At 36.2% G+C, this 27837-nt stretch overlaps 1 protein-coding gene across 5 annotated transcripts in view; it reads right to left on the minus strand.

The window, feature by feature from the left end:
- Window positions 1-27837, minus strand: part of LOC143231088 (recombining binding protein suppressor of hairless-like) — a 98312-nt gene that overhangs the window by 38905 nt on the left and 31570 nt on the right. Inside the window, exon 1 of one of the 5 annotated variants that reach the window (XM_076465643.1) lies at window positions 13012-14693. The exons of 2 other annotated variants lie outside the window; for them this stretch is intronic. In XM_076465643.1, coding sequence (XP_076321758.1) covers window positions 13012-13092 — 81 coding nt within the window. In that variant the 5' untranslated portion in view covers window positions 13093-14693. Of the gene's footprint in view, window positions 1-12813; window positions 12853-13011; window positions 14694-27837 lie in introns of those variants that run through there. 2 more of the 5 variants (XM_076465634.1, XM_076465653.1) reach the window with 2 other exon arrangements.

A 27837-nucleotide genomic window follows, 5' to 3' on the forward strand; every position in this document is an offset into this window, starting at 1 on the left:
TTGACAGGTACTGGTGATATGGGTGAAGTAATGGCTAGGCCTTCTTCCTGCTGATAGTATGTAACCATCATGTTAGAAGTAGGCTGTGTTAAAAAAGAAAGTATGGAGTTCAATCCTCGAGAGTTCCTTTACTGGTGGAGTACACGTCACGTTTTAAAAATTACTACAGTAGTCAATAGGTTGAATACACGGTGACTGACCTCTACACAAGAAATTTCAAAGTAAGGACCTCAAAACAACCATCCAAAGATTCGCACTTGATTGTGATATATTGCAAATATGGTCACCATACTGCAGACAAGATTAAAAACATTCATTAACAATCTGAATAAACAATATCCAAGCAACACATTCTTTGACGTAATGGTCAGTAAGACATAATTCATACAGATAAGGAGTTCATAGGAGACCCACAAACAGGAGAAGCTACTTCAGCATTACTTCAAACCACTCGAAAAGTATAAACATGGCTACATACTTTACAGAATAAACAGAACATTTTTTATTTTTTACACAGAAGATGCATCAGTAGAAGAGAAAACAATGATATAATTACAGCTAGAACAGATAACACATAACCTAGGACACTTGATAAATAAACCATATTAAACCATATAAACCAGATCTATCTGTAAATATATGCAACCAGTAAAACATGTAGCCATATTCACACCTATGTAACAGATGTTTCTGTAAATACATACAACAAACAGTAACACACATAATCATATAGACATCTTAATACCAGATGTATCTGTCAAACCATACAGTAAACAGTATCATATATAGCTATGTTAAACCATATAAACCAGATCTATCTGTAAATACATACAACCAGTAAAACATGTAGCCATATTCACACCTATGTAACAGATGTTTCTGTAAATACATACAACAAACAGTAACACACATAATCATATACACCCCTGTATACTGGATGTATCTGTGAAACCATACAATAAACAGTATGATACATAGCTATATATACCAGATATATCTGTTAATACATACAACAAACAGTAAGACATGTCACCACATTCACCCCTATATTACAGATGTATCTGTTAATACATACAACAAACAGTAAGACATGCCACCACATTCACCCCTATATTCCAGATGTATCTGTTAATACATACAACAAACAGTAAGACATGCTGCCACATTCACCCCTATATTACAGATGTATCTGTTAATACATACAACAAACAGTAAGACATGCCACCACATTCACCCCTATATTCCAGATGTATCTGTTAATACATACAACAAACAGTAAGACATGTCACCACATTCACCCCTATATTACAGATGTATCTGTTAATACATACAACAAACAGTAAGACATGCTGCACATTCACCCCTATATTACAGATGTATCTGTTAATACATACAACAAACAGTAAGACATGTCACCACATTCACCCCTATATTCCAGATGTATCTGTTAATACATACAACAAACAGTAAGACATGCTGCCACATTCACCCCTATATTACAGATGTATCTGTTAATACATACAACAAACAGTAAGACATGCCACCACATTCACCCTATATTCCAGATGTATCTGTTAATACATACAACAAACAGTAAGACATGCTGCCACATTCACCCCTATATTACAGATGTATCTGTTAATACATACAACAAACAGTAAGACATGCTGCCACATTCACCCCTATATTCCAGATGTATCTGTTAATACATACAACAAACAGTAAGACATGCTGCCACATTCACCCCTATATTACAGATGTATCTGTTAATACATACAACAAACAGTAAGACATGTCACCACATTCACCCCTATATTCCAGATGTATCTGTTAATACATACAACAAACAGTAAGACATGTCACCACATTCACCCCTATATTCCAGATGTATCTGTTAATACATACAACAAACAGTAAGACATGCCACCACATTCACCCCTATATTCCAGATGTATCTGTTAATACATACAACAAACAGTAAGACATGTCACCACATTCACCCCTATATTACAGATGTATCTGTTAATACATACAACAAACAGTAAGACATGCTGCCACATTCACCCCTATATTCCAGATGTATCTGTTAATACATACAACAAACAGTAAGACATGCTGCCACATTCACCCCTATATTACAGATGTATCTGTTAATACATACAACAAACAGTAAGACATGTCACCACATTCACCCTATATTCCAGATGTATCTGTTAATACATACAACAAACAGTAAGACATGTCACCACATTCACCCCTATATTCCAGATGTATCTGTTAATACATACAACAAACAGTAAGACATGCCACCACATTCACCCCTATATTCCAGATGTATCTGTTAATACATACAACAAACAGTAAGACATGTCACCACATTCACCCCTATATTACAGATGTATCTGTTAATACATACAACAAACAGTAAGACATGCTGCCACATTCACCCCTATATTACAGATGTATCTGTTAATACATACAACAAACAGTAAGACATGCCACCACATTCACCCCTATATTCCAGATGTATCTGTTAATACATACAACAAACAGTAAGACATGCTGCCACATTCACCCCTATATTCCAGATGTATCTGTTAATACATACAACAAACAGTAAAACATGTAATCATATACACCCCCTGTATACCAGATTTATCTTGAAACCGTACAATAAACAGTATAATATATAGTCATATTAAACCCTATATACGATACATATCTGTATATACATACATACATACATACAATAAACAGTAAGACATGTAGCCATATGAAACCATATATATCAGATATATATATAAATACATACAACAAACAGTAAGATATATCGCCATATTAAATTTTATATACCAGATGTATGTGTAAATACATACAACAAACAGTAAGATATGTAGCCATATTCACCCCTATATACCAGATGTATCTGTGAAACCATATAATAAACAGTAGATATATAGACATATTAAACTCTTGATGACGAAAAACTCATTTGAAATAAAAATATATCTAAGAACGGCTGGTATTGGTATTAACACTTTTACTGATACGGAGAGAAGATGACCTAGGAAGGTCGAAACGTTGTTCTCTCCTTATGATTAAAAGTGTTAATACCCATACTAGCCGTTCTGAGACGTACATATTAAACTATGTATACCAGATGTATCTGTGAAAACGTACAATAAGCAGTAAAACATAGCCACATTAAACCCTATATAACAGATGTATGTGTGGAAACATGCATAATAAACAACATAAATATTGAACATTATACGACTCAAATGAGTACACACCACACCACCTATTGGCCGGGTGAAGAAGTTTATTTGTAACATCCTCTATTCTTGTGAACTTCAATACAACATGACATATTACGAAATAAATACAAATCTTTCAATCTAAATGATAACCAAGTCTGATGTAAGACTACACTATATTTCTCGACAACATTCAAATAAGAGGATGGTATAAGACCGAGTTTGGTGTCAAGTATCGAAAAATAACTTAATTATATGCGAGAAGTCTCACAGGCTAATAGCCATGAAGATTTGGATTACGTCACAATATCAGGAACTGCCATGTAGCACAAATAACATCAGCAGCGTATGGTTGATCCGCGAAAATATATTTTAGGTCATACAGCATTGTGGTTTATGGCGCGAGTAAACAAACAAGTGTGACGTACTTTGGGGTACAAAGAGGTAAAATATAGGCCAGGCGAAACCCAGGGACCCTAAATCATATATACACAACACTAAGTACTACCAGAAGATGGTGCTCAGTGGAAGTGCTATAGCTCACTCCCTTATGTAATAGTTAACCAATACAGCAGATACCAACTGAAGGAACAAACGTAAAAGTAATATACAGTCGTTTTATTTACTTACTTTAACTCAAGAATAGAAGAGTATGATGTTTTTACTTGTGATATTGTTCTGATCATTGCTGTCTCTGTGTCATGGTGATATTGACAGGTTCTGTTTATTTAGCTGTCATGTCGGTTCTGATCGTTGCTGTCTCTGTGTCATGGTGATATTGACAGGTTCTGTTTATTTAGCTGTCATGTTGGTTCTGATCGTTGCTGTCTCTGTGTCATGGTGATATTGACAGGTTCTGTTTATTTAGCTGTCATGTCGGTTCTGATCGTTGCTGTCTCTGTGTCATGGTGATATTGACAGGTTCTGTTTATTTAGCTGTCATGTCGACGGACGAAAATATTCAAATTGTATATATCAGACAACTACAAGAAACACTGTTGTTATTCAACTGCGATTACTAACGTACAATTACAGTTATTAAAACGTCCACCACCCAGACTTAAGGTTTTGAACTTGTATCTTTAACGTAAATTACAATACGTTTTAAATCCCATATATTCATGAGGTATACTGAACCACTTTATGACCTACAGACATGTTCACTATACATTTTTTTTATTGCTCGTTACATAGGATTTAAATAACAAAATCGGTAATGATTTATTGTTGTTTGTTTGGTTTGGAGAGGTGTTAAAAGTTTATTATATGCGTATTAAGGTTGTTTAAATTCCATTTAATAATAAAGTATGTTACTTTCATAAGACAACATACACAGTCACTCACCAATGGGTACCCTGAAATACCAAGAACTCTTCTCTACATAATTACGTCACAATATCTATACTGTTAATCCATTCCGTGCATCAACCAATCACCGACGACTTGCACTTGACAAAATAAACACACAAGAAACTAGCTGAGGCTCGTGAGAACGAGAGATGGTGTTTTTAAAATAGCTCAGTATACCGAGTTGACATTCGGTAATGACGTCTTTGACCTTTTGATCCCAATTTCTACGCTAAATGACCAAAATGTTCATTTATCAACGTCTTCATTTGCCATATTGGACAGGCCAAATTAGACGGTAGCATTAGACACATATCAGTGAAGTCAGTGGTCAGTAACGAAGTTCTGATAATCCAAACCAGAACAATGGACAGTAGAAACCAGAAATTGCCATCATATGAGGATTGCCTAAACATTATGACGCAGATAGCCTAGTTTCTTAGCAATAAACACATGTCAGTGGTCAGTTACAAAGTTCAGATAATACCAAATAACAAGTATGGAGAGTATGTAGAAACCATAAATTACCATCATATGAGGGTTACCTACACATTACCATTATGAAGAGTTAAACAGAAATAATGAAAGTTTAGTATAACAACAAAGTTACTTCACAGGGTACAGATAGCCCACTGTGTAACTTTGGATTTTACTATCTTTACGTTCGGTTAACTACAAATGTCGCACATAATAAAAACGATGTTACCTGTGGAACTTCTAACGTCAATAACTAACACTAAAAACCATCATCACACATTCAGTCTCCGATGTACAAGGTAGATTTTATACTGAACATCTTCAGACTCTACAGTACACGTGGACAACGGTTTCTAAGACTACAATTAAGTAGAACAGAACCACAGAAGTCCATTATCAGAATATTTGACAAGTTTGTGACCTAACAAGACAACCGTCATTACAGTTTTGTCAGCCACCTTTCTCGTGGTTTATTATGTAATTAGGTGTATTTTATCAGATACCCTTTGACCCTGAAGATGAAGACATCATTGTTTCGGAGTGGTCTTAAAACTTGAACAATAGTGCTCTTAGAAACATTCACCTCCATCCATAAGTCTATCTAAGGTGGTATTGTACAATCTGACGTAGGAGGATTCGCCACGAGACGAATTTACAAATGTTAATTATGTCACTGTGGCGACACATTTCGTATTTTACGATGACATGTTATTGTACTGTAAAGTATCATTTACAGAAACATAAACACTAATATATCATAACATGCAAACTTTAAAAATTAAATATTATTTCGTCATCATCTAACTAGATACCACGTGTATAATTCTGATAACTATATTTCTGTTCCATGTTCTCTAAAAGAGTGAACATAAATTGGAAAAACTTGATCATGGAACATTACGTCAAATTACTACAGTACACAATAAACACCAATGAAATGTTTTTATATTAAATCCATTTACTACATGCGGCAAGCTCTTTCAAACAGTAAAATAGACGAATATACGAACTAAGTAAAACATACAATATTCAATTACACAACTCTGTTTTACAGCATTTGTTGATGTTTAGTCAGCACACAACACAATTATCCTATTGTTTTTTTTTTATTGTTGTCTAGCTAGCACACATACCAATGTTAAGGCACTCGACTCGTAATCCGAGGATCGCGGGTTTGAATCCCCGTCACACTAAATCTGCTCGCCCTTTAAGCCGTGGGGGCGTTATTATAAGACGGTCAATCCCGCTATTCATTGGTAAAAGAGTAGCCCAAGAAGTGGTTGTGGGTGGTGATGACCAGCTGACTTCCCTCTAGTCTTACGCTGTTTAATCAGGGACGGTTAGCGCAGATAGCCCTCGTGTAGCTTTGCGCGAAATTCTAAAACAAACGAAACCAACTTACATCTTATTTCTTACTGTTGTCCAGATGACAACCCATTACCTAACACATTACCAAACATCGTTACATGTTATATTGATCTTCTACCTAAGACACGTACTGGTATCGTTATGTCGCTGTTCACTTTAACAGACACACGTATCGTTATGTCGCTGTTCACTTTAACAGACACACGTATCGTTATGTCGCTGTTCACTTTAACAGACACTCGTATCGTAATGTCGCTGTTCACTTTAACAGACACGTACTCGTATCGTTATGTCGCTGTTCACTTTAACAGACACGTACTCGTATCGTTATGTCGCTGTTCACTTTAACAGACACGTACTCGTATCGTTATGTCGCTGTTCACTTTAACAGACACGTACTTGTATCGTTATGTCGCTGTTCACTTTAACAGACACTCGTATCGTTATGTCGCTGTTCACTTTAACAGACACGTACTCGTATCGTTATGTCGCTGTTCACTTTAACAGACACTCGTATCGTTATGTCGCTGTTCACTTTAACAGGCACTCGTATCGTTATGTCGCTGTTCACTTTAACAGACACGTACTCGTATCGTTATGTCGCTGTTCACTTTAACAGACACTCGTATCGTTATGTCGCTGTTCACTTTAACAGACACGTACTCGTATCGTTATGTCGCTGTTCACTTTAACAGACACTCGTATCGTTATGTCGCTGTTCACTTTAACAGACACGTACTCGTATCGTTATGTCGCTGTTCACTTTAACAGACACGTACTCGTATCGTTATGTCGCTGTTCACTTTAACAGACACGTACTCGTATCGTTATGTCGCTGTTCACTTTAACAGACACGTACTCGTATCGTTATGTCGCTGTTCACTTTAACAGACACTCGTATCGTTATGTCGCTGTTCACTTTAACAGACATGTATTGTTGTATGAAATAATCAATCTACGATACTAAATCTACATGAACAAAATATACTAATTTTCTAGGACAGGATTTCCTTGTTTTCAGATAAACATAAAGAAAAACAAAACGCTATGGGTTCCCTGCCCCCATGGGTATTGGACACGGTTTATACAGTTTAAATCTGAGACCTATATCACTAGAGGGTTAAATAACAGTGCTATGCAGTATTCTAATTCTTATCTATATAACATCATTACAATGTGTTTCTTACCTTCTGTAAGGTATTATTGTTAATTTTACAATGTGATTCTCACTTTCTCTAAGCTACTGTTAATTTTACCATGTGATTCTTACTTTCTCTAAGCTACTGTTAATTTTACCATGTGATTCTTACTTTCTCTAAGCTACTGTTAATTTTACAATGTGATTCTCACTTTCTCTAAGCTACTGTTAATTTTACAATGTGATTCTCACTTTCTCTAAGCTACTGTTAATTTTACGATGTGATTCTTACTTTCTCTAAGCTACTGTTAATTTTACAATGTGATTCTCACTTTCTCTAAGCTACTGTTAATTTTACAATGTGATTCTCACTTTCTCTAAGCTACTGTTAATTTTACAATGTGATTCTCACTTTCTCTAAGCTACTGTTAATTTTACAATGTGATTCTCACTTTCTCTAAGCTACTGTTAATTTTACGATGTGATTCTCTCTTTCTCTAAGCTACTGTTAATTTTACAATGTGATTCTCACTTTCTCTAAGCTACTGTTAATTTTACGATGTGATTCTCACTTTCTCTAAGCTACTGTTAATTTTACCATGTGATTCTCACTTTCTCTAAGCTACTGTGAATTTTACGATGTGATTCTCATTTTCTCTAAGCTACTGTGAATTTCACAATGTGATTCTCACTTTCTCTAAGCTACTGTTAATTTTACGATGTGATTCTTACTTTCTCTAAGCTACTGTTAATTTTACGATGTGATTCTTACTTTCTCTAAGCTACTGTTAATTTTACAATGTGATTCTCATTTTCTCTAAGCTACTGTTAATTTTACAATGTGATTCTCACTTTCTCTAAGCTACTGTGAATTTTACAATGTGATTCTTACTTTCTCTAAGCTACTGTGAATTTCACGATGTGAATCTCTCTTTCTCTAAGCTACTGTTAATTTTACAATGTGATTCTCACTTTCTCTAAGCTACTGTTAATTTTACGATGTGATTCTCACTTTCTCTAAGCTACTGTTAATTTTACCATGTGATTCTCACTTTCTCTAAGCTACTGTTAATTTTACCATGTGATTCTTACTTTCTCTAAGCTACTGTTAATTTTACAATGTGATTCTCACTTTCTCTAAGCTACTGTTAATTTTACCATGTGATTCTCACTTTCTCTAAGCTACTGTGAATTTTACGATGTGATTCTCACTTTCTCTAAGCTACTGTTAATTTTACCATGTGATTCTCACTTTCTCTAAGCTACTGTTAATTTTACCATGTGATTCTCACTTTCTCTAAGCTACTGTGAATTTTACGATGTGATTCTCACTTTCTCTAAGCTACTGTTAATTTTACCATGTGATTCTCACTTTCTCTAAGCTACTGTTAATTTTGTGTTTGCCATATTTTACACAATGGTAACGTGTTTTTTTTAATTATTAAATCTTAAAGCCGAAAAGAAATTCTATCCATTTCAAATACTGAAGCTGTTTTGTCATGCTGTGTATTTTTTGTAATTATCGATGAACTACTTTTCAAAAACAATTAATACAGTGATTTCTATCGTACTATAATTTTGATTTTCTAAACAAACAGTTATCACGAATGACGTACTACAATATTTTTATCTTGTTAGGTTATTCCTATTTATAATGTACAATAACACAATTTACAGATTTCCGTACTACAATATTTTTATCTTGTTAGGTTATTCCTATTGATAATGTACAATAACACAATTAACAGATTTCCGTACTACAATATCTTTATCTTGTTAGGTTATTCCTATTGATAATGTACAATAACACAATTTACAGATTTCCGTACTACAATATTTTTATCTTGTTAGGTTATTCCTATTGATAATGTACAATAACACAATTAACAGATTTCCGTACTACAATATCTTTATCTTGTTAGGTCATTCCTATTTATAATGTACAATAACACAATTTACAGATTTCCGTACTACAATATTTTTATATTGTTAGATTATTCCTATTGATAATGTACAATAACACAATTTACAGATTTCCGTACTACAATATCTTTATCTTGTAAGGTTATTCCTATTTATAATGTACAATAACACAATTTACAGATTTCCGTACTACAATATTTTTATCTTGTTAGGTTATTCCTATTTATAATGTACAATAACACAATTTACAGATTTCCGTACTACAATATTTTTATCTTGTTAGGTTATTCCCATTGATAATGTACAATAACACAATTTACATATTTCCGTACTACAATATTTTTATCTTGTTAGGTTATTCCTATTGATAATGTACAATAACACAATTTACAGATTTCCGTACTACAATATTTTTATATTGTTAGATTATTCCTATTGATAATGTACAATAACACAATTTACAGATTTCCGTACTACAATATCTTTATCTTGTAAGGTTATTCCTATTTATAATGTAGAATAACACAATTTACAGATTTCCGTACTACAATATTTTTATCTTGTTAGGTTATTCCTATTGATAATGTACAATAACACAATTAACAGATTTCCGTACTACAATATCTTTATCTTGTTAGGTCATTCCTATTTATAATGTACAATAACACAATTTACAGATTTCCGTACTACAATATTTTTATATTGTTAGATTATTCCTATTGATAATGTACAATAACACAATTTACGAATTTCCGTACTACAATATCTTTATCTTGTAAGGTTATTCCTATTTATAATGTACAATAACACAATTTACAGATTTCCGTACTACAATATTTTTATCTTGTTAGGTTATTCCTATTTATAATGTACAATAACACAATTTACAGATTTCCGTACTACAATATTTTTATCTTGTTAGGTTATTCCCATTGATAATGTACAATAACACAATTTACATATTTCCGTACTACAATATTTTTATCTTGTTAGGTTATTCCTATTGATAATGTACAATAACACAATTTACAGATTTCCGTACTACAATATTTTTATATTGTTAGATTATTCCTATTGATAATGTACAATAACACAATTTACAGATTTCCGTACTACAATATCTTTATCTTGTAAGGTTATTCCTATTTATAATGTAGAATAACACAATTTACAGATTTCCGTACTACAATATTTTTTATCTTGTTAGGTTATTCCTATTGATAATGTACAATAACACAATTTACAGATTTCCGTACTACAATATTTTTTTATCTTGTTAGGTTATTCCTATTGATAATGTACAATAACACAATTTACAGATTTCCGTACTACAATATTTTTATCTTGTTAGGTTATTCCTATTGATAATGTACAATAACACAATTAACAGATTTCCGTACTACAATATCTATCTTGTTAGGTCATTCCTATTTATAATGTACAATAACACAATTTACAGATTTCCGTACTACAATATTTTTATCTTGTTAGGTTATTCCCATTGATAATGTACAATAACACAATTTACATATTTCCGTACTACAATATTTTTTTATCTTGTTAGGTTATTCCTATTGATAATGTACAATAACACAATTTACAGATTTCCGTACTACAATATTTTTATATTGTTAGATTATTCCTATTGATAATGTACAATAACACAATTTACAGATTTCCGTACTACAATATCTTTATCTTGTAAGGTTATTCCTATTTATAATGTACAATAACACAATTTACAGATTTCCGTACTACAATATTTTTATCTTGTTAGGTTATTCCTATTGATAATGTACAATAACACAATTTACAGATTTCCGTACTACAATATTTTTATCTTGTTAAGTTATTCCTATTGAATGTACAATAACACAATTAACAGATTTCCGTACTACAATATTTTTATCTTGTTAGGTTATTCCTATTGATAATGTACAATAACACAATTTACAGATTTCCGTACTACGATATTTTTATCTTTTTAGGTTATTCCTATTGATAATGTACAATAACACAATTAACAGATTTCCGTACTACAATATCTTTATCTTGCTAGATTATTCCTATTGATAATGTACAATAACACAATTTACAGATTTCCGTACTACAATATTTTTATCTTGTTAGGTTATTCCTATTGATAATGTACAATAACACAATTTACAGATTTTCGTACTACAATATTTTTATCTTGTTAGGTTATTCCTATTGATAATGTACAATAACACAATTTACAGATTTCCGTACTACAATATTTTTATATTGTTAGATTATTCCTATTGATAATGTACAATAACACAATTTACAGATTTCCGTACTACAATATCTTTATCTTGTAAGGTTATTCCTATTTATAATGTACAATAACACAATTTACAGATTTCCGTACTACAATATTTTTATCTTGTTAGGTTATTCCTATTGATAATGTACAATAACACAATTTACAGATTTCCGTACTACAATATTTTTATCTTGTTAGGTTATTCCTATTGATAATGTACAATAACACAATTTACAGATTTCCGTACTACAATATCTTTATCTTGTAAGGTTATTCCTATTGATAATGTACAATAACACAATTTACAGATTTCCGTACTACAATATCTTTATCTTGCTAGATTATTCCTATTGATAATGTACAATAACACAATTTACAGATTTCCGTACTACAATATTTTTATCTTGTTAGGTTATTCCTATTGATAATGTACAATAACACAATTTACAGATTTCCGTACTACAATATTTTTATCTTGTTAGGTTATTCCTATTTATAATGTACAATAACACAATTTACAGATTTCCGTACTACAATATTTTTATCTTGTTAGGTTATTCCTATTGATAATGTACAATAACACAATTTACAGATTTCCGTACTACAATATTTTTATATTGTTAGATTATTCCTATTGATAATGTACAATAACACAATTTACAGATTTCCGTACTACAATATCTTTATCTTGTAAGGTTATTCCTATTGATAATGTACAATAACACAATTTACAGATTTCCGTACTACAATATTTTTATCTTGTTAGGTTATTCCTATTGATAATGTACAATAACACAATTTACAGATTTCCGTACTACAACCTGTAAAAAACATTAACTCATCTCACACAGGAAGACATAAAACATACATCTTTCTCACTTCGGTCAGAAAGGCTGGAAAAGTATTTGATTCACCTCGGTCAAAAACATAAAACGTATCTAATTCACCTCAGTCAGAAAAACGTGAAACATGTACTTGACTCACCTCGATCAGAACATGAAACGTATTTTATTCGCCTCGGTCAGAAAGACATGAAACATGTATTTGACTACTCACCTCGGTCAGAAAGACATGAAACATGTATTTGACTACTCACCTCGGTCAAAAAGACATGAAACATGTATTTGACTACTCATCGGTCAGAAAGACATGAAACATGTATTTGACTACTCACCTCGGTCAGAAAGACATGAAACATGTATTTGACTACTCACCTCGGTCAGAAAGACGTGATTATTCCCAAGGACATCCGTCTCTTGACAACTTTCAAACCTCTCCCGTTTCACCTCAATCATGATGCCGAACTTGGAATGACGTGTTTATCCGTATGTGGTTTAAGTTAGTTATACAGATCAGTGTAATGAAACATGAAATGTTCTACACACACAGGCCAGTAGAACTTCTGCGAGCACACTAAACTTGGAAGCCTATTTCTTCTGTCCTTTCTTCCCATAATCATCAAATTTGTGGCTGTCTTATGAAGTCATACTAACTTTCGAGACACGAATCCTCGGTCCAGAAGTTAGGTAATTCCACAAACTGGGCGGTCTGGCTCCCAGATAAAAACTCACGAGTTTTAACTGCGTGAGGCACTGGACTGCAACCACTTGCTGGCAATAGACACTCGTGGGAAACTGATGCCTTGCTGACATCGTGGGAACAATAAATGCTGTTCCAGTGAGTGCCCGTGCACCCCTCCAAACCAGCTGACGCTCAAACGAGAAAGCGGGTGGGTCTGTCGGTGTTTGTTTATGTGACACATCAGAAAACCCACTTACATTCCTAACTCCAGCACCACAATAACGTCTAATGCCTGATACAGTCGTAACCAAAGGGTTTCACGTACACACCAGTATAAAAAATATGTACATGACCAAGTAATATGTCTAATTACCGAGTAACCTCCATTGTAGTACACGTACAATATTCACTAATTATATGACTAAATAAAATATTTTCATTACATGTTCACCCTGATTCTGCGTCAACGTTACAAAACTTGATAAATATATATCAACTATAACATTAAATGTAGAACAACAATGTAAACTGACACTAATAGTTCAGAACTGAAACATAAATATCAACTATAACAGTAAACACAGGACTCTGTAAACTGAGAAACATTTCAGAACTGAAACAAATATCAACTATAACAGTAAACACAGGACTCTGTAAACTGAAAACAGTTCAGAACTGAAACATAAATATCAACTATAACAGCAAACACAGAACAACACTGTAAACTGAATAACAGTTCAGAACTGAAACACAACTATCAACTATAACAGTAAACACAGAAAAACACTGTAAACTGAGTAACAGTTCAGAACTGAAACAAATATCAACTATAACAGTAAACACAGGACTCTGTAAACTGAGAAACATTTCAGAACTGAAACATAAATATCAACTATAACAGCAAACACAGAACAACACTGTAAACTGAATAACAGTTCAGAACTGAAACACAACTATCAACTATAACAGTAAACACAGAAAAACACTGTAAACTGAGTAACATTTCAGAACTGAAACATAAATATCAACTATAACAGTAAACACAGAAAAACACTGTAAACTGAGTAACAGTTCAGAACTGAAACAAACATCAACTACAAGAGTAAACACAACTTTGATAAAAACTGACAATAACAGTTGGAATAAAGCAATGTCAGTAAATTCTTGAAATACAGCAAAAGATGAAAACCAAAAATTGGTTCTCACAGGTTATCTCTAATGTGATGGAACAGAGATCACGACTAGTGCTAGTGCCAGCACTCGGAAAAAAGTTTAATTATGTAGAACTAGCAGAAACACGAAAACCTAAAACAGAAATCAGTCCACCAGCTGGTTTTAGACATGCTGGAAGTATGTGTTTTGTATAAACCATGAGTGGCTCTTTGACATATAATGTACATGCTGGAAGTACTGGATTAAAACGTGTTTACTGTTCATGGTTTAAATATATAAACCATGAGTGGCTCTTTGACATATAATGTACATAACAATTAATATAAAAGGTAAATAGAAAAATGTCTAGCTTTATAATTATTTACCGGGTGTAAACTGAGAATCCACTGGATTAAAACGTAAGTTTACTGTTCATGGTTAATAAATATATTCAATAATTTAAATCCAATTTTAATGTTGGATTTGAGTCAGAGATTAGAGAAACTTTGGATCAGCAAGGATTATAGAGGAATTGTACTGGATCAGTAATCATACAAGCAAGGACTACAGAGGATTTGTACTGGAGAGTCAGTAATCATACAAGTCGGTGCTGACAATGTTTGTTTTAGTGGGCGTGGCTTGCGATTGCGTCATTGTGGCGTGTGTGGCTGTGTTGCGGGTAGTGAAATTAGCAGAGTGTTAGTGTGATATTAGACGCTATAGATTTTGGTTGCATTGTACGTGTTGGAGGTTATTGTTTGTTTTCACTTTAATTTTTTAGAAGTGTCTGTGCAAATTTTGTGAAGGAAGATGGCGTCATCAAATTGTAAGAAGCGAAAGTATGAAGATGAAAACAAAAATTTTAAGCCAGAGTGGGAGGAAGATTTTGTATTCACTGTTAAAGGAGGTAAACCTTTGTGTCTTATCTGCAATGTGTTACTCAGTCATTCTAAATCTAGTAACTTGAAACGCCACTATGAAGCAAATCACAAAAACTTTTCGTTTGATTATCCACCTAAATCAGAATTGAGGAAAAACAAGTTAACTGTGTTAAAATCATCACTAAATAGCCAGCAGACACTGTTGACAACTGAACCTACTTTTGTTATATCATGGAATATTGCTTGTGCTAAATGCTCATATTCTGATAGTGATTTTGTTAAGAAGGATATAACTGAAGTTCTTCAAATAACACAAAACGTCAGCGACAAACAGCACAAAAACCAGCATCACGCCACACTACAAAGAGGCGTATCTCCCAGATCAGTGCTGATGTTGTAGGCAAAATGCAGAATGGTTTAAATAATTCCCTTGCATTCAGCTTAGCCCTTGATGAATCTACAGACATACAAGACAACCCACAACTGGCGGTATTTGTTCATTATGTTTCCTCTGATGTAACTGTGAAAGATGTTGGACTTCCTGGCACTAAAAGAAACAACTTGTGGTGTTTACATTAAAAATGCACTTGATAGAGCCTTAAAAAATGCTGATATTCCATTGGATAAACTCCTCAGTGTTGCAACAGATGGAGCACCTGCAGTGGTGGGGAAAAATGCAAGATTAACTGCACTTATGAAAAGTGATCCCAGCTTTCCAGTTTTTCCCTGTTCATTGCATTATTCATCGTGAACCCCTGGCAGCCAGGTACTTGAAGTATGAAGATGTTATGAAATTTGTTCTTGCAATTGTCAAATTCATACGTTTAAATGGGAAGACCCACCTACAGTTCAAAAATTATATTGAAGAACTAGAGCTTGAAGATAAACCCAGTGATGTTTATTTCTATTGCTGTCAACCAGCAATGTCTTAAATAGGCTTGTAAATCTGTTGGAGCCTATTATTACTTTTCTTGAAGAACAGAAAAGATTCTATCCTCAACTGGAAAATGATGAATGGATGCAAGATCTAATGTTCCTTACTAATATAATGAATCATCTATAAACTCTCAATTCGGCACTACAAGGGAAGGATAAGATTCTTTCTGATCTTACTCAGACAATTTTCAATTTTCTGAATAAAATAGACTTTTCAAATAGACATACTGTGAAGAAACTTCGGTTACTTTCACAATCTCAAAAGGAGAGTAAACATATTCCCTGATATTGAAATAAAAGACCACAAATTGGAAGAAATCAAAGATAAGTTACAAAGACTGCTCGATAATTCCCTAGAGAGGTTTGAGGAGTTGCTGAAGTCCTGCTTCTCCTTTCTTGTAAATCATGGTTGATGTGATCAATGATGGTTGTCCAATTCTCGAACCTCTGGTTACAGAATCATCTGCTGTTGAAATGGAACTAATAGAACTACAGTAGAATCTGAGTCTAAATATGATCCATAAAGTCCATTCTACAATAGAATTCTGGAAGCAAGTTCCAGAAATAAAATATCTTGAACTGAAGAAAACCAGTGTGCGACTCATCTCAATTTTCAGCACAACATACTGCTGTGAATCACTGTACTCTGTAATGCAGTTTGTGAAGTTGAAACGTCGTGCAATCCTTACAAACCAACACCTGATGGAGCTAATTCGTACAGCCTTAACAACATATTAGCCTGGTTTTCAACGACTCACAATCAAGATGAAAACTCACACGACCTCTAGTAGCAGTAAATAGCCTGATAATTGTATCAATGTCTGTTTGTGTCAGAAATATATTATGATAAGACTAAAATTTAGTTGTTTTGAACAAAGCACAAAACTACACAATGGGCTATCTGTGCTCTGCCAATCACAGGTATCGAAACCAGGTTTTTAGCGTTGTAAGTCCGCAGACATCCCGCTGAGCCACTGGGGGTCTTAAAATTTTGTAACGTGGTATCTGATTAAAATTACTCTAATTTTATTGTTTTACATATTTTCCTCCATGTTTTGATCACATAAGACAAATAAATATCATTAAAAATATCTATTTTTACCCATTTTTATTTTTGGCTGTCTCGTTTAATGTTAATGAAATGCAAATTTGCATTTTTTCCCTTAGATGTTTCTGTAGTTCATTACCGTATTAAACACGCTCGATATAGTTAACACAATAATCAACCAGAATTTAAAACATTTACTATATATATCTCTGTGTACTTTGTGATTATTGAAACTAATACAAATTAACAGTTTAAAAACTACATACAAGAATAAATATCAGTACATACATGTATATCTAAATATTTATATAAAATGTATGTAACACAATATTCATGTAAAAATAAAAACGTGTATGTAATATTTGTTCATGTTCTCAAACACGTGAAGTTTATCGTATGTGGCGCTAACGTTAAGCAAGTTTGGCTACCACTGGTATAAACCAAACTATCTGTTTGTTAAATTCACAACTCTAACGCAGCTTCAGGCAGAACATCATATTTAATTTATCATAAAACACCCACAGTTTATATACCGGATCAGAAACGTTTTTAAGCGAATAATTTTGTCGTCAGGTTTTAAGACGGAAGATAAAAAAAAAAAAAACCTAGTACGGGTAACTAAACTTCCTAACTTAAGAAGGGAGGAAACCGTAGTTCCTGTAACCTACGTGTACATGTTTATATGTAATATCAATCACAACCTACGTGTACATGTTTATATGTAATATCAATCACAACCTACGTGTACATGTTGATATGTAATATCAATCACAACCTACGTGTACATGTTTATGTGTAATATCAATCACAACCAACGTGTACATGTTGATATGTAATATCAATCACAACCAACGTGTACATGTTGATATGTAATATCAATCACAACCAACGTGTACATGTTGATATGCAATATCAATCACAACCTACGTGTACATGTTGATATGCAATATCAATCACAACCTACGTGAACATGTTGACATGTAATATCAATCACAACCTACGTGAACATGTTGACATGTAACAATCACAACCTACGTGTTTACGTGTAACGTCAATCACAACTTACGTGTTTACGTGTAACGTCAATCACAACTTAAATGTACGTGTTTACGTGTAATGTCAATCACAACTTAAATGTACATGTTTACGTGTAACGTCAATCACAACTTAAATGTACATGTTTACGTGTAATGTCAATCACAAGTAATATGTACATGTTTACGTGTAATGTCAATCACAACTTAAATGTACATGTTTACGTGTAACATCAATCACAAGTAATATGTACATGTTTACGTGTAACATCAATCACAACTTAGACGTGCATGTGTACGTGTAACATCAATCACAACTACGTGTTTACATGTAACGTCAATCACAACTTGCGTGTTTACATGTAATCTCAATCACAAGTTACATGTTTACATGTAATGTCAAACACTGCAGGTTAACATGAAGAAACATAAGAAAAACGAATATACTAGTTTTCCTCCAACTAAAATCGTTTTGTTTGTTTGTGTCAGATCCATGAAACTGTCAGGAAAACCTGACGCACTCGAACATTCCAAATTCTGGTGTAATGTGTCTCTGATGCATAAAGTTTGAACAAATCAGTTTCTATCGTTACACGGACGTCCTGTCTCTTTGTGGTCCAGTCAGTCATTAAACATGCAGAATTTAATAAATGTTTGGAAAACAACAACAAAAAATGCTTTTGTTCAAAAACAATTCTGATTTAGCTGTTAGCGGCCAGTTGGTGCAGGTTACACTGTCTTCTATCACAAGTAGGTGCAAGTTACACTGTCTTTTATAACTAGAAGGTGCAAGTTACACTGTCTTTTATAACTAGAAGGTGCAGGTTACACTGTTTTCTATCACAAGTAGGTGCAAGTTACAGTCTTTTATAACTAGAAGTTGCAGGTTACACTGTTTTCTATCACAAGTTACACTGTCTTTACCACAAGTAGGTAACTAGTCTTCTACCAGGTGCAAGTTACACTGTCTTCTATCACAAGTAGGTGCAGGTTAACTAGACAAGTAGGTGCAGGTTACACTGTTTTCTATCACAAGTAGGTGCAGGTTACACTGTACTTACACTGTCTACTATCACAAGTAAGTGCAGTCTACTATCACAAGTAGGTGCAAGTTACACTGTCTTCTATCACACTTACACTGTCTTCTATCACAAGTAGGTGCAAGTTACACTGTCTTCTATCACAAGTAGGTGCAAGTTGCACTGTCTTCTATCACAAGTAGGTGCAAGTTACACTGTCTACTATCACAAGTAGGTGCAAGTTACACTGTCTTCTATCACAAGTAGGTGCAAGTTACACTGTCTTCTATCACAAGTAGGTGCAGGTGCAGGTTACACTGTCTTCTACACTGTTTTCTATCACAAGTAGGTGCACGTTACACTGTCTTCTACCACAAGTAGGTGCACGTTACACTGTCTTCTACCACAAGTAGGTACAAGTTACACTGTCTTCTATCACAAGTAGGTGCAGGTTACACTGCCTTCTATCACAAGTAGGTGCAGGTTACACTGCCTTCTATCACAAGTAGGTGCAGGTTACACTGCCTTCTATCACAAGTAGGTACAGGTTACACTGTCTACTATCACAAGTAAGTGCAAGTTACACTGTCTACTATCACAAGTAGGTGCAAGTTACACTGTCTTCTATCACAAGTAGGTGCAAGTTACTGCATCACAAGTAGGTGTTGCACTGTCTTCTAGTTGCACACTGTCTTCTACCACAAGTAGGTGCAAGTTACACTGTCTACTATCACAAGTAGGTGCAAGTTACACTGTCTTCTATCACAAGTAGGTACAAGTTACACTGTCTTCTACCACAAGTAGGTACAAGTTACACTGTCTTCTACCACAAGTAGGTACAAGTTACACTGTCTTCTACTATCACAAGTAGGTACAAGTTACACTGCCTTCTATCACAAGTAGGTACAGGTTACACATGGTAACTGCACTATTTAAAAGTGTCAGTTTCCAGTTACCCCAGACGTCAAATCACAACAGGATGGTGTTAGACTAACGAAAAGCGTTTAGTTAATTTCCATGACAACCTGTTCATACGACAACAGCCGACGTGTAACTCTTACACAACTTACATTTTGCTATAAGAACTGTTAACAATAACTACACCCATGTAACACCGATATCTCATTATAACACAAGTGGACCACAAAGATTCTTGTAAGGGTTCAACACAGCCACTAAACGAAACAAGGAATTCGAAAGAATCAAGAGAGACGACAACCACCTTCGCGGTGTGGCACTCTGTCCGAGGGTGATCTTGCTCTTACCGAAATAGTTCCCACAAAAGCTATCGGTATTCCCTGGTACCCTCAGCACCTGAACTGTGCCTGTTTCCAGCACGTGTGTACGGGCTAGCTGGAAGGTACGTCGACATCGCGTAAAAGAGAGAAAAAAAAATCGCTTTTCACATGAGAACTCAGACTACGACTATTCTCACATGGTATTAACTGGTGACATTGAGACGAGCCATAACTAATAAGTATTGCACCACTGATGGTTACATGGTTAGCCGGCATCTGTTATATCGTCATCCAAATTGGAATTTTTAATATAAAACCTGATGGGAACACACAAAGCTTCTCACCACTACACACCCAAGTAATCATGCCTCGCAGGCTTCATTAACTCTATCCAATCTTTATTCTCCAGTGCAGGATTGATATAAGACGGTTTCACACCTTTACTTTCCGACAGTTTTCGATACATTAACGTTCACCTGTGGTATGCGTTAACACCTAACCTATTCGAATATTCATCCGCAGAAACAAGCACATAAACGAAGACAATGTTCTTACATCCTAAATTTATGTCCAATAGACGAGTTAACTTTTTATCACATAATATTCCACGAAAAGGGAAAAAAACACTGTTTAATTATTACACATAAACACACGTGTAGAATTGTATTTTCATGCATACAATCACTGAGGGATGGATATATAAACGTCTGGTGGGACCGATGTTTATCTTTTAACTGATGTCTGAATACATGGATATCTTTGACGTAACTATTTCCACGGGAACTTTCCTTCTCAGTGATATACAAATTTTTACTTTATTAAACTATAACTTCTCTATATAATTCCCTTTTCATTTGAAGAATGAACGGCACTCACTTCTTTTCCTGTTTCGTCTTGACGGTGGCACGGCACTCACTTCTTTTCCTGTTTCGTCTTGACGGTGGCACGGCACTCACTTCTTTTCGTGTTTCGTCTTGACGGTGGCACGGCACTCACTTCTTTTCGTGTTTCGTCTTGACGGTGGCACGGCACTCACTTCTTTTCCTGTTTCGTCTTGACGGTGGCACGGCACTCACTTCTTTTCCTGTTTCGTCTTGACGGTGGCACGGCACTCACTTCTTTTCTTGTTTCGTCTTGACAGTGGCACGGCACTCACTTCTTTTCCTATTTCGTCTTGACGGTGGCACGGCACTCACTTCTTTTCCTGTTTCGTCTTGACGGTGGCACGGCACTCACTTCTTTTCCTGTTTCGTCTTGACGGTGGCACGGCACTCACTTCTTTTCCTGTTTCGTCTTGACGGTGGCACGGCACTCACTTCTTTTCCTGTTTCGTCTTGACGGTGGCACGACACTCACTTCTTTTCTTGTTTCGTCTTGACGGTGGCACGGCACTCACTTCTTTTCCTGTTTCGTCTTGACGGTGGCACGGCACTCACTTCTTTTCCTGTTTCGTCTTGACGGTGGCACGGCACTCACTTCTTTTCTTGTTTCGTCTTGACGGTGGCACGGCACTCACTTCTTTCGTGTTTCGTCTTGACGGTGGCACGGCACTCACGTCTTTTCTTGTTTCGTCTTGACAGTGGCACGGCACTCACTTCTTTTCCTATTTCGTCTTGACGGTGGCACGGCACTCACTTCTTTTCCTGTTTCGTCTTGACGGTGGCACGGCACTCCACTTCTTTTCCTGTTTCGTCTTGACGGTGGCACGGCACTCACTTCTTTTCCTATTTCGTCTTGACGGTGGCACGACACTCACTTCTTTTCTTGTTTCGTCTTGACGGTGGCACGGCACTCACTTCTTTTCCTGTTTCGTCTTGACGGTGGCACGGCACTCACTTCTTTTCCTGTTTCGTCTTGACGGTGGCACGGCACTCACTTCTTTTCCTGTTTCGTCTTGACGGTGGCACGGCACTCACTTCTTTTCCTGTTTCGTCTTGACGGTGGCACGGCACTCACTTCTTTTCCTGTTTCGTCTTGACGGTGGCACGGCACTCACTTCTTTTCGTGTTTCGTCTTGACGGTGGCACGACACTCACTTCTTTTCCTGTTTCGTCTTGACAGTGGCGAATTTCTTGTACATATCTGCGTGTATTTCCTTCCACAAGGTTTCCCACGCCAACTTTCCTCCGTTATCGCGTTTATTCGTATGATTATCCTTCCTTAGCAAACTGTCATTCTCAACGTTACATAATTCTCTGAAACGAGTTTCGTTTTTACTTACCCATCTTTAAATATTACGCTCACCAGGTGTACTATACAATATACTGGATAAAACAGTACACGCTCTGAATGAAATACATACATTCAATACCTACTTTATGTATAGATACATACAATATAAATGTACACATCTCAAAGCTACGTGACAGATGATGGCTCAACAATAAGCAGATACTGCATTACGATTTCGTATATAAAAATAACACTATAATGAGTCTATCTGTTTATGATCCCTCTGAAGTCAGCACTGACTGAGGTAACGTTAGAAAGATAAGTTTTCAAATATTTATTTGTAGAAATCAAATTTCTAGAACGTTCTGAACGAAGTACTGTTTCAGACCGATGTTATTTAAAGAGCCCTATTTTACGTGAGGATGGCGTAAACTGGTGAAAACCATAAAAAGTGCGAGAACCCGTGGGTGTATATACCAAGTAAACGTACATTCAAGGGAACATTGTGGAAAAAAAGTTAATGGTAGATCTCTGTTTCTACGTTCATTGTAACAGTAAATAGTACATATAATGGAAACGATGCAATCAACCCTAAAACTAGCAGTACAAATAGTGCAAATGATACAATAACCTCTAAAACTGACAATACAAACAATGGAAAATACAAAATTAACCCTTAAACTAACAAAAATTCAAAACTTCTAATTACATATCAAATAGATTGCATTTATTTTGTGGAAGACAGTCAAAACACTTGACTAAGACACAGGAAGGAACACCAACACGCCTTTAGAACCACAAAGTAACAACTTCTGTCCCGATACAGAGGTGTTGCTTGTGGTATTAGGGCGCAGCTAACCAAATGTACAAAACACGGTAACTAACAAACAGAATCTTCAACGATTCAAATTTCTCAGGCTACACGCCTGGTGAACGGAATATAAGATATATTACATGTAGGCCTAGCCTAGTCCAGGTCGTAGTAGTCAGTAAACAAAACAAATATTCCTATCCTTACGGGTCATCTTCAAATGTCACGTGACTAGTAACCAACATTATACGTCATCACATGGTTCCCACTCCTTCCTAGTGTCTCCCTCTATATAACAAAAATGAAATATTTTAAGTGTATATACATACACACTATGATGATTTGTAAAATTCACATTGTTGACACAGACAAAGACTAAACAAGTGGCTGTAGACAGTCATGAACTGGATTCATGTTTGTAGATGAAGTGGACCACTTTATACAGCTAGTAGTCTTCCTGTGAAGAAATCCATGACCTGAGTGCGATGTGAACAACATTGTCACTACATCTGGTGGACCACTTTATACAGTCAGTAGTCTCCCTGTGAAGAAATCCATGACCTGAGTACGATGTGAACAACTCTGTCACTACATCTGGTAGACCACTTTATACAGTCAGTAGTCTCCCTGTGAAGAAATCCATGACCAGAGTACGATGTGAACAACACTGTTACTACATCTGGTGGACCACTTTATACAGTCAGTAGTCTCCCTGTGAAGAAATCCATGACCTGAGTACGATGTGAACAACACTGTTACTACATCTGGTGGACCACTTTATACAGTCAGTAGTCTTCCTGTGAAGAAATCCATGACCTGAGTGCGATGTGAACAACACTGTCACTACAGCTGGTGGACCACTTTATACAGTCAGTAGTCTCCCTGTGAAGAAATCCATGACCTGAGTACGATGTGAACAACATTGTCACTACATCTGGTGGGCCACTTTATACAGTCAGTAGTCTCCCTGTGAAGAAATCCGTGACCTGAGTACGATGTGAACAACACTGTTACTACATCTGGTGGACCACTTTATACAGTCAGTATTGTCCCTGTGAAGAAATCCATGACCTGAGTGCGATGTGAACAACACTGTTACTACATCTGGTGGACCACTTTATACAGTCAGTAGTGTCCCTGTGAATAAATCCATGACCTGAGTACGATGTGAACAACACTGTTACTACATCTGGTGGACCACTTTATACAGTCAGTAGTGTCCCTGTGAATAAATCCATGACCTGACTACGATGTGAACAACACTGTTACTACATCTGGTGGACCACTTTATACAGTCAGTAATCTCCTTGTGAAGAAATCCATGACCTGAGTACGATGTGAACAACATTGTCACTACATATGGTGGACCATTTTATACAGTCAGTAGTCCTCCTGTGAAGAAATCCATGACCAGTGTACGATGTGAACAATATTGTCACTACATCTGGTGGACCACTTTATACAGTCAGTAGTCTCCCTGTGAAGAAATCCATGACCTGAGTGCGATGTGAACAACACTGTCACTACAGTTGGTGGACCACTTTATACAGTCAGTAGTCTCCCTGTGAAGAAATCCATGACCTGAGTACGATGTGAACAACATTGTCACTACATCTGGTGGGCCACTTTATACAGTCAGTAGTCTTCCTGTGAAGAAATCCATGACCAGAGTACGAAGTGAACAATATTGTCACTACATCTGGTGGACCACTTTATACAGTCAGTAGTGTCCCTGTAAAGAAATCCATGACCTGAGTACGATGTGAACAACTTTGTCACTACATCTGGTGGGCCACTTTATACAGTCAGTAGTCTCCCTGTGAAGAAATCCATGACCTGAGTACGATGTGAACAACACTGTCACTACATCTGGTGGACCACTTTATACAGTCAGTAGTCTCCCTGTGAAGAAATCCATGACCTGAGTACGATGTGAACAACACTGTCACTACATCTGGTGGACCACTTTATACAGCCAGTAGTCTCCCTGTGAAGAAATCCATGACCTGAGTGCGATGTGAACAACACTGTTACTACATCTGGTGGACCACTTTATACAGTCAGTAGTCTCCCTGTGAAGAAATCCATGACCTGAGTACGATGTGAACAACACTGTCACTACATCTGGTGGACCACTTTATACAGTCAGTAGTCTCCCTGTGAAGAAATCCATGACCTGAGTGCGATGTGAACAACACTGTTACTACATCTGGTGGACCACTTTATACAGTCAGTAGTGTCCCTGTGAATAAATCCATGACCTGAGTACGATGTGAACAACACTGTCACTACATCTGGTGGACCACTTTATACAGCCAGTAGTGTCCCTGTGAATAAATCCATGACCTGAGTACGATGTGAACAACACTGTTACTACATCTGGTGGACCACTTTATACAGTCAGTAGTCCTCCTGTGAAGAAATCCATGACCAGAGTACGATGTGAACAATATTGTCACTACATCTGGTGGACCACTTTATACAGTCAGTAGTCTCCCTGTGAAGAAATCCATGACCAGAGTACGATGTGAACAACACTGTTACTACATCTGGTGGACCACTTTATACAGTCAGTAGTCTCCCTGTGAAGAAATCCATGACCTGAGTGCGATGTGAACAACACTGTCACTACAGTTGGTGGACCACTTTATACAGTCAGTAGTCTCCCTGTGAAGAAATCCATGACCTGAGTACGATGTGAACAACACTGTCACTACATCTGGTGGGCCACTTTATACAGTCAGTAGTCTCCCTGTGAAGAAATCCATGACCTGAGTACGATGTGAACAACACTGTCACTACATCTGGTGGGCCACTTTATACAGTCAGTAGTCTTCCTGTGGAGAAATTCATGACCTGTGTACGATGTGAACAACATTGTCACTACATCTGGTGGTCCACTTTATACAGTCAGTAGTCTTCCTGTGAAGAAATCCATGACCAGAGTACGAAGTGAACAATATTGTCACTACATCTGGTGGACCACTTTATACAGTCAGTAGTGTCCCTGTAAAGAAATCCATGACCTGAGTACGATGTGAACAACTTTGTCACTACATCTGGTGGGCCACTTTATACAGTCAGTAGTCTCCCTGTGAAGAAATCCATGACCTGAGTACGATGTGAACAACACTGTCACTACATCTGGTGGACCACTTTATACAGTCAGTAGTCTCCTGTGAAGAAATCCATGACCTGAGTACGATGTGAACAACACTGTCACTACATCTGGTGGACCACTTTATACAGTCAGTAGTCTCCCTGTGAAGAAATCCATGACCTGAGTGCGATGTGAACAACACTGTCACTACATCTGGTGGACCACTTTATACAGTCAGTAGTCTCCCTGTGAAGAAATCCATGACCTGAGTACGATGTGAACAACACTGTCACTACATCTGGTGGACCACTTTATACAGTCAGTAGTCTCCCTGTGAAGAAATCCATGACCTGAGTGCGATGTGAACAACACTGTTACTACATCTGGTGGACCACTTTATACAGTCCGTAGTCTCCCTGTGAAGAAATCCATGACCTGAGTACGATGTGAACAACTCTGTCACTACATCTGGTAGACCACTTTATACAGCCAGTAGTCTCCCTGTGAAGAAATCCATGACCTGAGTGCGATGTGAACAACACTGTTACTACATCTGGTGGACCACTTTATACAGTCAGTAGTCTCCCTGTGAAGAAATCCATGACCTGAGTACGATGTGAACAACACTGTCACTACATCTGGTGGACCACTTTATACAGCCAGTAGTCTCCCTGTGAAGAAATCCATGACCTGAGTGCGATGTGAACAACACTGTTACTACATCTGGTGGACCACTTTATACAGTCAGTAGTCTCCCTGTGAAGAAATCCATGACCTGAGTACGATGTGAACAACACTGTCACTACATCTGGTGGACCACTTTATACAGTCAGTAGTCTCCCTGTGAAGAAATCCATGACCTGAGTGCGATGTGAACAACATTGTCACTACATCTGGTGGACCACTTTATACAGTCAGTAGTCTCCCTGTGAAGAAATCCATGACCTGAGTACGATGTGAACAACACTGTTACTACATCTGGTGGACCACTTTATACAGTCAGTAGTCTCCCTGTGAAGAAATCCATGACCTGAGTGCGATGTGAACAACATTGTCACTACATCTGGTGGACCACTTTATACAGTCAGTAGTCTCCCTGTGAAGAAATCCATGACCTGAGTGCGATGT

The sequence above is a fragment of the Tachypleus tridentatus genome, chromosome 1 (genome assembly GCF_004210375.1).
Source record: "Tachypleus tridentatus isolate NWPU-2018 chromosome 1, ASM421037v1, whole genome shotgun sequence".
NCBI lineage: Eukaryota > Metazoa > Arthropoda > Merostomata > Xiphosura > Limulidae > Tachypleus > Tachypleus tridentatus.